The 11,836-nt window shown below is 46.1% G+C and overlaps 1 protein-coding gene across 1 annotated transcript in view; it reads left to right on the top strand.

Moving 5' to 3' along the window:
- Window positions 1-453: 453 nt before the first annotated feature.
- Window positions 454-11,836, top strand: part of RANBP10 (RAN binding protein 10) — an 81,550-nt gene continuing 70,167 nt past the window's right edge. Inside the window, exons 1-2 of the mRNA XM_059824688.1 lie at window positions 454-658; window positions 1,619-1,730. Coding sequence (XP_059680671.1) covers window positions 454-658; window positions 1,619-1,730 — 317 coding nt within the window. The remainder of the gene's footprint in view (window positions 659-1,618; window positions 1,731-11,836) is intronic.

Here is an 11,836-nt window from a genome sequence, read left to right as displayed (position 1 = left end):
GCCCCGGCGGGAGGCGTGCTCTGCGGAGCGGCCGGGCCCGGGGCGACGCCGCCGGAGCGGCGCTGCCCGACCCCCTGGCGGGGCGGCCGAAACCGGTCCCTGCGCGGAGGCGGCCGACGGACGCCGGCAGGCGCGAGGCGGCCTCTCGGCGCCGCGCTGCCGCGGAGCACGCTGGGAACCGGAGTCCCGCACCCGGAGGCGCTCACCGGAGCCGGGCGGAGAGGGGGACACGTTTCCCAGCGTGCAGCGCGCCGAGGGGCGGGGCTGGGCTTCGAGCGCGGGGCCTTTCGGGACCTGCAGTCCCAGTGAGCGCGAGGGGCGGCCGGGCGGGAGCGGCGCGGACTCCGCTTCCCGTCGGGCAGCGCGGCCCCATTGTGGCCACGCTCGCACCCCATTGGCTGGCGGCCGGAGCCGGGCCTCGCTCCCCGCCCGGTGACACAAAGCGAATCCAAGATGGCGGACGCGGGCGCGGGGAGCCTGCACGGGGGGGACGCGGCGCTGCCGTGCCCGCCCGAGGAGCAGGAGCTGAGCCAGCGCCTCCGCCGCCTCTACCCCGCCGTTAACCAGGAGGAGACGCCGCTGCCGCGGTCCTGGAGCCCCAAGGACAAGTACAACTACATCGGCCTCTCGCAGGGCAACCTGCGCGTCCACTACAAAGGTGCCGGGCTGGGGCGGCGGCACCGGGTTCGGCTTCGGCCTCGGCCTCGGCCTGGAGCGGGGCGGCCCGTGGCCCGGCGGCTCCGCGGGGCCGGCCAGGCGACGGGCTGGGCCGGCAGCCCGGGCCTCCGCTGGGGCGGCAGCGGGTCTGGCAGCCCCGGGGGAAGGGGCGCCTCGGCCGAGGAGCAGCGCGGGGCGGGGGGGCCGCCGAGCTCCGGCCGCGGGGAGGGCTGCTCGTTGTGGGGGCCGTGGCCGGACTCCAGCCCGGCGCGGGTTTTTCCTGGGCTCGGGAAGCGGAGGTGCTCTGGAGCCGAGGGCTCTTTCCCCGGCGGAGTGGCTGCCTTATATAACGCTTTGCAGTGTCACTAGCGCGGGCCCGAGCGCCTCTGTGTAGCCAGATCGTCTGTTTACTCTGTCATCCTGCTTAACGCCCGGCCAAGGGGTCGGATGGCATCCACACGCTGCGTAACTGGGGCTTTGGCTCCTTGAGTTTACACAAAATAGATGCTCGCAGACTTCTAGGACTTGGGGAATCGCACTGATGTTTTTCTTGCTCGCTATTGGAGGCTGTTCTCCCTACCCACCCAGCGGAGAACTGATCATTCCTTTTCCTGCCTGGTTAGTAAACACTGATGTCATTCCCCTCTTGTGTAATCATTTTTGTCTTTTGTTTTTGTACATTGGTCTTCGTATTACGTATGTGGGGAGGGGGAGAGGTAGTACTGTGAATCTTTCTCTGTAACTTCACAGTGAAAACAAAGGAAAAACTACAGTGCTCGTAGTGTAGGGATTGTTCATGGTGGCAGTGCAGGATTGCATATTCTAGATCTCTGAAAGGTGTGCTTTAAATTGTTGGATATGTGCAGAAACAGATCCCCGCTGTGTTCAGATAACGGTGGTTTAGATCAAAACATGGGAGAGTTCAAATCCCCTCAGTACTTACACTTCTGTTCTTTCCTAGGTCACGGTAAAAATCACAAAGATGCTGCCTCGGTCAGGGCTACGCACCCTATACCTGCAGCCTGTGGCATTTATTACTTTGAAGTGAAGATCGTCAGTAAAGGTAGAGATGGGTAAGTGTCTTATTCCGGTTCAGTGGCTGGTGATGTGTATTTAGCAGTTCTGCTGTACTCTGACCTCCTTTCTGGAAGGATTAGAGGTCCCGTGGCTGCTGCCTGTAACAGGCAGGTACATCATGGGGAGGTTGTATTCTCTTGGTTAATAGATGTAAATGTGGTAGAACGCACTGGAAGCAGAGGCACTTACACAGCTGCTTTCTATGCTGTTTGATGTAGGCAGTTTTAAAAATTTAGGAAACTTGGGGACTCCGGTGTAATTTGAATTAAAATAGTTTTTCCTCTTGCTAGCTAGGTCTGGTCACTCAGATTTCTGGAATTATGATGCCCCAGAAGTGGAGTGAAATAGGAGGGAGGAACCTTGAGCTTAATTTTGGACTGTTAGAGAGATGTTTGCATGGCGAAGAGTAGTCATAGCGGTACTTGAGCACTGGAAGGAGAACTTCTGAGACCGGTTTTTAGAAACCCCATATGCATGATCAAGGAAAAGATGTTCAAAGAGAGGGAAAAGAGATGATTGTGAATATAAGCTGGAATCTGCGCTACTTCTGTCATCTCTAGTCTAGGAGCTGAATTTGGACTCGGGTCATTGTCTCAGGGCAGATTGCGCCACAGAGTATCATGACAGACAACAGCTGTGGAAGCTTGGGACACTGTGCTGGAACACAGAACGCTAAATATGAGAAGGTTTTTCCCGACCAAATCATGTTTTTTGTGGTAACATTTAATATTGTAGGCTGTTGTTGAGACTGTGTTTGCCCTATCAGTCTATACTACTTTGAACAGTAGCAAGTGGAAGAACTGCAAAAGCAGCAAATCCTATCGGTAGCATTAAAAGCAGCCATCCCTTACTAGGCGGCACCTCGGTGAACTGAACTGGCAGTGGGTTTTGGATCTCATCCAGTCTTGCGGTCACTGTATTGGGCAGTATTTGGATCCAAAATGTAACTGAACCAGGATGTATGTGGAGTTCCTTTAAAGCTGTATTCAGGATGTTGGGAAATGTGGGAAAGCAATAAAGGGGCATTTCTAACAAGGTCTGGGTTTCTACTGCTAGCATAGATTAATTTTTAATTGTTATAAAGGTATCAGCCTGCTGTGTGTGCATGCGTTTGGCTTTTTTTCACTGCTGAAGGGTGAATATCGCAGATATAACCATCCAGAAGGGAAAGCAGCACAGGAGAAGGTATTGAGTGTAATTAATCCAGTCCTTCAAGAACAACATTTGAACTCTGGCCAGTTTAGGGGTCTTCGGGAAGGGCAGTGCACATTCCCACTAGCAACCAAATTACAGTTATAATTTCATACTGTTGAAATTTTTTGCTGTCATTGTTGAATTGAGAAATGGCCTATTTGTAAAGGGACTTGCAAAGGATCTCGAATTGCGTTGCGTTTAGGCCTGAAATCAATATTAGGTTATCTGTGCAGAGGTGGATGCTGGCCTGAATGCTTTACAAATGCAGGGAAAAGACCATCTTTATTCTTTCAGTTCACTGACCTGGCGATTAACTGCTTGTCTGTTTTGAAACCTTGCACTCGATTAGTTTATGTAATTGCTAAAATTAAAATAATTTACAGTGAACTTCAAGACAGTTTTCCAAAGAAATCACATTACGAAAGGTCACTGAACAGCACTTAACCCTTACTGCGTTCTAGATCAATCTTACAGGGAGATAATGGCGTTTGTTGCTTGTTTCCCAAGATCAGAGTTTTCTGTATTAATAGTCCATTTTTGGTTTTACTGTATTCTGTAATTACAATTACTTTCCAGGAATACTTTCAGAGATACGGAACCATGTGTATTAACATAATGGCAATACGAACGTGAGATGTTGATAGCTATGATCCGAAGTCAGGGCAGCCGTAAGCCTTTGAGAGCTTGTCTCATGTCTCAGCCATTCCTGTGCCTTGTTTTTCTTTTGCTGGGAGGGAGCGCTCCAGTTTTTAACTTGCACACTGTGGTTCTGGGGATTTGTAATTGTGAATTTATATTGTAGCTGCTGCCTGACTGTCACTTAAGAAGGTATTCCTGTGTGTCTCGTCTTTAATAGTTTGAAGTCTGCCCATTGGAGGCTCGGTATGTTGTAACAGTGAACTGCGGCAGAGACATCTGTCTTCTTAGGAAGCTCTCCAGTGTTTATGACACCATGGTGGCTTCAGTTTAAAGGAATAGAAGTCCAGAAATCTAAAGGAGGGATTGGAGGGAATGAAAGGAAATTTTCAAGTGGCAGAAGTGGTAAAGCATATCCCTAGGAACTCAACTGGAAGCCCTTTAACAAGGGGAGGGGAAGAGGAATCTTTCTGGGCTCATTTCCAGAATGGGTACGTTGGGTGTAAAGTCTCTGCTCTGTAGCTTGGTATTTTATTTATGCTGTACGGAGTAGTGAGGTAAGGATCGCGTGATGATATTCACTGCGTCTCTGGTGCTGGAGTTTGTGATAGCTTTTCACATTTAGGTTTAAAATGTGAGCGGTCAGGTTTCAAAACAAGAGTTGCTCAACAAATACGTTGGTGGAATGAATTTCAGGAAGTGTGCTTTGAGGAGTTCTGATTGATTTTTGCTCAATAACTCAAAGCTATCGTCTTTCTGTGCTAATAAATTGTTAGTCTAGCGCTCTACGCTCTGGTGAGATGCTGACAGTTGCTAATAAACAACAGAAACTGAGGTCGCGGGTAGGAAGTGGGATAGAAGCTCCCAGTGGCTTTTACTGAAGATTTAAAATCCTGAAGCTCACATGATGACTTTTTGCAGCCTGACAAGAGATGTTGCCAGTATATGATATGCTGTGATAAAAGGGTTCTTGAATTGGCCTCAGACAGTGCCGGTTCTGGATTGGTGGTGTCACCATGGTGGAGAAACCTGAGCTATAGAGACAACTGAGGTATCAGTACCACGTTTTTAACTTCTCCCTTCTGTTACTTTCACGGGGCTAAGGTGATTTAAATCCAGTGTGCTGTGGTTCCCTCCTTTGTTTCCTCCCACCGCATTGTATCCTAGCAGTAAAAACAAACACCCTCACCTCCCCCAGTTTTTCAGGCAGATTACTTTTCTGCTCAGTGTTGCAAACCCCAGTGCCAGCGCAAGGGAAGAGGGAGGGACTGCAGCAGCACAGATAGAAGTTGCTTTAGTCAGCCACAGCACTGCACCTGTAGCTGGCAGAAGAGCTTCCTCTTCTGCCTTGGCTTTCTTCCCCTGCCCTTTAATGCACCTGCTCCATAAAGGTGCTTTTGTTAAAGAAGCAAATGAAATTATTTATGAAAACTCTCCCTTTACCATCGCTAGACTTTTCTGCCTTGGCGTCGGTAAAATCTAGCTTAGTTTACTGGCGGATATTTCAAAGGAAGTACGGCATGCAAGGAGTCCACATGGTGCACTTAAACTTTTAAGATTTATCAGCTTTTCTTAGCTTTGGATCTTCCATTGCTCATGCACTGAGATATCACCGCAAGCCTTTGAGTTAAAGAAAGGTGATTGAGACTTACGTTTAGCTGAATGGTGGTCATTTCTCATCCTGGTGGTTTTAGTCTTCATTGATAAGAGGTCATGTTTATTTACTGGGGTATTTTTTTTCTTATTTTTTTTTTTTTTTTCTGGGGGAGGGGAGACCGCTAGGCTACCATTGAAAAGTTGTCTTGACAAGGAGGCTAGGTAACATAATAAATCAGATCTGTCAGTGGATTGATCTGTTGTTTGTGCTACTCTTTGTTTGGGGAGATGGTTCTTATCTTCAGAGTGTAGAGGAAAATTTAGTTTACAGTCTCTAGTTCCAGCCCTCTTCTCACCTCCTTGTCTGTGCTGAACACACAGGGAGTGGTTTCACAACACTTTAAGATGCCACAAGTCAAGACTGTGGGATTCTGCGCCTTCCCTCATGCTGACAGTCTGTTCCCCTGTCCCATGGCGAACTGGTTCAAGGACATAACTGGTTGAAAACTGGCCACGTTAAAATAATTACGATGATTTAATCTATTGACGTCACTGTCAGAAATTGCTGCTTTTTTTTTTTTTCTTTTTAATTGAGGACTACTTTTCCAGGGTTCTGCTCCCTGACGTGGCTTGAAGGAGGGTCAATAAAGGGATGGGCTGAGCTGGAAGAGGGGAGGGTAGGATTGCAGCAACCCTCATTTGGTTCCGTTCAAAGTGGTGTTGAACAGTTTTGTCTTAAGACTTGCTGGATTCTTAATTCCTGAGCCATTGTATGCGTGTCTCCTGAGTGTTGTCAGTTGGAACAAAAGGACAAGAGGCAACAGGTCCCAAGTTGTGGCAAGGGAAATGCCAGCTGGACATGAGAAAGAATTTTCCTCGTGAAAATGGTTAAGTATCAGAACAGGATGCCCAGAGGGGCTGTGGCATTTCCATCTTCAAATTTGCCTGGGCAAGGCCCCAGACTGCCTGATACACCTTTCAGAGTTATTTATGCTTTAGGCAGGAGGATGAAGAAGGAAGGTCCCAAGGTCTCTTCCAGTCCAGACCTCTCCACGGTTCTGTGGATGGCTTGCTTCCAGCATTCCTCAGATGAGCAGACTGGCAGAAATGTACGTGACTCTGATGTTCCTGAGCTGCCACAAATAACCCATGCTTTTATCACAGTGGTGTTTGTAACAGTTCAACCTTAACTATATTTGAAGCACTGGACTCTTATCCTCTCTCCAATACATGTTTCTGTTTGCTGTTGATTTGTCGGCACATCTCACAGCTTCTGTTTCCCCATTAGATGATCTCTGCTTGGTAAACAGGAACAGTGTGAGACTCATCAGGGTAGGGCAGTCAACCCACAACTTACAACCTGTTGTGACTCAGAAGGACAGTTCATCTTTGTTGTCCTCTTTATGCTGGGGCAAGGTGAATTGTCTCCTGGGTGGCAGTGCTTGCTCCTGACAGCCATTTCAGTTTCTTGACCTGTTTTACCTCCCCCAGCCGTGTGGTGGGTTGTGATGGAGTGTGACTGGGGAGGACATCCCAGAGGCCGACCCTGATTGTGCACAGATTCCTGATTCTAGCAGAAGTCAGTGGTCCGCAGCATATTCTCCATCTCTGAGCTGCTCCTGGAAAAGACAGTCCAGCAGCCTGTGGAAGGTCTTTGCGACGGCATTTTGCTGTCGACAGCTGTCTTTTCTGGTAATTGTTTGGTTTTGGACACCGGCTTACTCACGAATACTTTGGCATGCTGGCGTTCTGCGGCAAGTCTGACCTCGCCGGCGGTGGCAGAACCGCTGTCTGTCCACGGTGGCTCTGCATGTTCTGTGCAAACAGAGCCAGTGTGGTCTGCGGGCAGAGGAGGTGCCAAGTGGTACAGCCCTCCGTGCCAGCGGAGCCAGGCGGTTTCACGAGGACTTTGAGCCGCCTCAGGAAGGATGCCGAAAGAGCCAGTCTAGCTTTTCTTCTTGCTATGATTTTTTTTTCTTTAAACCCTTTCCTTTGTGCCAGCACAAGTGACTGTGTAATAAGCTGGATCATGTTAACTGTCTTTTTGCCGGATCAGTCCTTGATACAGTGCTTTCTGTGCATGAAGTGGGGAAGAGGAGACCCATGAAGAGGGCAGAAGAGGGAGGGTGGGAAGACACGGGCAACAGGATGTGTGGTATCCTTCTTCCAGCACCGGCTGGAACTGTGTCACAGTTGCTGTGAGATGTGCAGCCTGTTGTCCAGAGCTGTCGGTCAGCGCTAGCTTAGGTTGTGGGCATTTTTCTGAGAGAGGGAGGAAAGAGTACTTTGAGGAGAGTGGCCAAGGAGCTAATCTAGCTCAGTCCATACGATAGTTTATTTAAAAATCTTCCTTTAGCTTTCTTACCCAAGTGCACCATGTCCCAGACTTAAAAATAGCTTAGTTTCACTCTGACTGAAAAAGAAAAATAAAGGTCAGATGTATTGGTTGTTTAGCAGTCTTTACATTAGCAACAAGTAATCTGCCCCTCTCTTCCTTGCTTACGTTTCTCCTTGCCAACTTTCCACTTCTCTTCAGCATATGGTGAGTGTGATTGCTCTTTGAAAAGCCTTTCACTCGTGTGCTCTAATGGTTTCCAGATGCTGATAGAAGGCCTGTCCACGGAGCGCTCTGACGTCAGTGGCTTTAATGGCACGGTTGTCTTTGTGCCTCCATCGGCTGGTTATACCGAGGACACCTTATAACGTCATGTGTGTCTGGATGGGTCTGTAGAGAAGGCTAAGGAATATCCTGGGGCAGATGAGGGTTTCTAGTGTCTGCACGTGCCCTGTGAGCCCCTATTTGTATCTGATAAGCCTGTAAATAATTGATTTCCTCCCCCTTTTTATTTTTTCCAACCTGGTTTCCAAGAATCCAAAACCAGCACAGAGAGGGGGTTGTTCTTCTGTTTGCAGGTATGTCTGCTTACTTGAATTGATGCTGTTCCGCAGGCATTCATTTAAACAAACCAACGCATAAATAAATCCCCCCAAGTAGATTCAGTAAACAGTTCTCCCCCTGTTCCCATTTGCAGACAGTCTTGCCCAAGCAAGTCTTGCTTGCTCAGCTACTGACTGGCTGAGCTTTGGTGCTCTGAAGTATAGAGACACTCTCATTTTCTGTGGAGGTTTTACATGAATTGTTGACATCTCATATGAGCTGTTATTTTTTGTCATTCTGCTAAACTGCAAAAGGGAGTAATATTGAGAGCAGCTTTTTCAATGTAAAGCAAGTTGTGAGATTGGAATATCTGATTTGCAGTTGATAACTGGGTTTTTTTAATGGCTTTTTTGTTTTAAATCAATGAAGTGGAAAGTGAAACGCAGTGCTTTATAGCAATATCATGGGCCCATCCATTGTGATGGTAGAATATCAATTTCTCATTAAAATAATTTGTGAAATTAGGAAATTAAATGGAAGGAGAGATGGTGATGTGTGACTTTTTCACTTGTGATGTGTGCATTTAGGTATGTCTCAAGTCTGAGATCTAGATTTCAGGCTGTGGTAACTTCTTTCTTTCTCTTAATTTTTCTTTTTTCTTTTTTTTTTTGTGACCATGTAGAGATGTGAGATTTTGCACAGTAAAGAAGGAAAAACTTTAGGAAAAGTTTGTTTGGGTGTGGTTTTTTTTTTGTTTCTCCTCACCCCTCCCCCTGCTATTTCTGAATATCTGTTTTAGAAAAGGCAGGAATATGGCAAAAGTAAACTCTAGCAAAATCAACTGAACATCTTTAGAATATGTGTAAAACATTATTATGCTTCAGGTCTTCAGAATATGTTCACAGTTAATAAATCACAGAATAATAGGAACTAATTGTTTAAAAGTTCTAGACTTCTACATCTAAGCAATTCTCTGCTTAATTATTAAATTGTACAAATTGCATAACTTTTATAGAGGGGAAACTTTTTTCCTTCACTTACAAAGCTGGGATGATGAACTGCTAAAGAATTGATCATCTACTGTGAAGCTTGATCCTTTCTGCAGCTCTGCCGCTGGCCCTGTAAAGCGGAGTTGTGTTAACTACGTCACGTTGACTGCGCTGCCAGATTCATTTTCTTAACTGCTTTTCTAGGAATGGGATTTACATTGTACCTGTGGTGTAAGACTGGATCTCTGTTTCCACACAAGAGTTTCAATCTCTGATAACGATCTTCCTTCTCGTTTACAAGTTCTTTGTATTGATGCTCTCCGCATCGCCTTTGTTCCTTCTTGTGGAGATGTCAGCGTGTAAAGATCTGTGCGTTCAGTGCGTGTTGCTCTCCCAGTGCTCTCCCTAACTCTCTGGCTATTTGTTATTGTTTTAAGGAGAAAGTATTCTTATTTCATAAATACATCTGTCAAAACTTTTCTGTGTGTTACTTTTTCTGTAATGTGTTTTCCACATGAAAAAAAATAATAGTTCTTATGCAAATATTGCAGTTATTTTTTTCTGTAACTTCATGAAAACTCGGGTTAGCAGGTAAATCCTCCTTGCGTGAGAGTGGTTACTCCCCGTTTCCTGATCGAAGCCTATAAGGACGGGAGAATACCTCTTAAGAGAAGTAGCTACCTGGCAGCAGAGTGTTTTCTTCTGATTTGGGTGTTGCGTTTACCTTATCCCCCCTGTGTTTTAGTGGAGAAAACAGGAACTCGAGCTGCTGTTTGAAGCTGACTGTTACCATGGACTGAAACGCAAGATTAGTCTTCGGTGTGAAACTTGTAGTCTTTATATGACTTGCCCTCTTTTGGATGCCTTTCTGTTAGATATTTGCGGTATCTCTAGTGTCTTTACGGGTTTCTAGGCTTCGCTCATGCCAGGAGAAATGGACTGTTGCTTAGACTGGTGCTCAAACAGTCTTAAGTCCATTCAGTCGGGGAAACATGTTTAACTTCTCTAACATATTGGATAAACATTTTCAGCAACTCTGAACGGTGCGTTTGGAAGTGAGGTTTGTTAATCAGCAGGACAAACTGAACAGAATTTCTACTTATTCAATTGGGTGTAACCAGAATAAATAATCGGAGAATTAATATCCGTAATGCTTGACGCTGTTCCCGGACTGAAGGCACCGTTTGCCACTGACGTGGTTTACGTGAACTTTGTTGAATACCGGCTGCCTTAGAGAGTAAGTCAGCTGTCAAGAATGAAAAATCTAAAGTGGAAAACTACGTTGGTGGGACACCTTAGCTTCAGATACAATTGCTTTCGACCAGTGTGTATTGCAGGATCTGGGATCCTGTTGGATGGGATGGTGCTTGTGGTGGCAGGTGGAGAAGTTGGTTACTCTGGCCGGATGCTAGCGGTGATTTTATACCCGGTGAGGCTTGCGTTACGCCTTTTCTGTCTTAAATGGTGCTCAAGTCAAGTCTTCATCTCTGATCTGTATTTTCTGTCTTTCAGTATTCCTACATATATTGGTAATAGACATCATCAATCTTTTCCCTTCGTGAAGGTAGCACAGAAAAGGAACAGACTTCACCTTTCTTGTGGCTGACAGATACCAGTTGAACGTGGTTCTAAAACTGGGAGATGGGAAGCTGACACCTTGGTCTAGCGACAATAGTTTTTATTCTTCCTCGGTAGTTTTGTCAGTATTTACTCATAAACCGACTGAGATGATGTGTTATGTTACCACGCTACTGCCTCGTTTTTAATTTTGGTCTGTTCACTCGCCTTCTCTTCCACGCTCTTTGGCTTTTAGAGCTTCTCTGTCTTTCTAAGGGCTGATGTGCAGTGGACTCCTCCATGCCTCAGGATACTTATAGCTGTTTTTGATGAGCTCTTAAGAATTTTATTTTCTTGCCTTTATCTACTTCTTTTCAGCCTTGCATTATTTGTCTTTACTGACCTCTGCTTGGGGAATTGGGATTCTTTCTGGAGCCCGTCAGTGCTATTTCTGAAGCATTGTTACAGAATAGCACAATATCCATGAATAAAACCAGAGCCGCTTCCACTTTAGAGATTCATTATATTCCATTATGAAGTAGTTCCAAAATATTTATTGTTAGACTGAGGAGTCAGAGACAGTTGGAATCCAGTATTTTAAGTACCATAGGTAATTTTTTTAAACAGATGTAACTTGTTTTTTCACTGCCTTAAAATAACATGCCCCTTCCCCCATCATAAGTGTGACAATGTGGTTTCAGGTGGTAAATTGATATGAGTTATCATTTTTCGCCACTCTCTAAACCTGGCATGAAGTCAGGGCCCACCTCAGACAACAAGAACGATAGTTCAGAGCTTTACGCAAGAGACTGTGAAAGTCTCTGAAATGCCACCAGTGTGATGGGGTATACTTTTAATCTGGAATTTAGTAGTTTAGCTTGATTATTTTAGACTTAAGTGTGTGTGTGTTGGAAGAGTGGGGTGCATGATAGCTGGGAGGACAGGATTCCTACCAGATAGGAGTGGTTATTAGAAAAAATTGCAGGATGCAGTAAGACTTTGAATCACAAACTCATCTCTGGAAGAGAGGAACATCCCGTGTTTAACTCATGGCTAAGCTGAGTTGCTTGGTCTTGGCTGAGCCACGTAATAAAATGCCAATCCCAGGAATTTCTACCGTGTGTTAGTGATACTAGTTCACTAACTGAGCAGGGAACAACTGCTTTGCTGGAAGTCATGGTCTACAAAACAAATTGTTTGATGTCTCTGTTTTTAACTCTTTAAGTTCAGGCCTCGGTGTACCTTGGCACGC

This window comes from Gavia stellata, chromosome 15, assembly GCF_030936135.1.
Source record: "Gavia stellata isolate bGavSte3 chromosome 15, bGavSte3.hap2, whole genome shotgun sequence".
In the NCBI taxonomy this organism is placed as follows: Eukaryota; Metazoa; Chordata; class Aves; order Gaviiformes; family Gaviidae; genus Gavia; species Gavia stellata.
The sequence above is the reverse complement of the archived record's forward strand: the minus strand, read 5'-3'. Positions and strand labels throughout refer to the sequence as shown.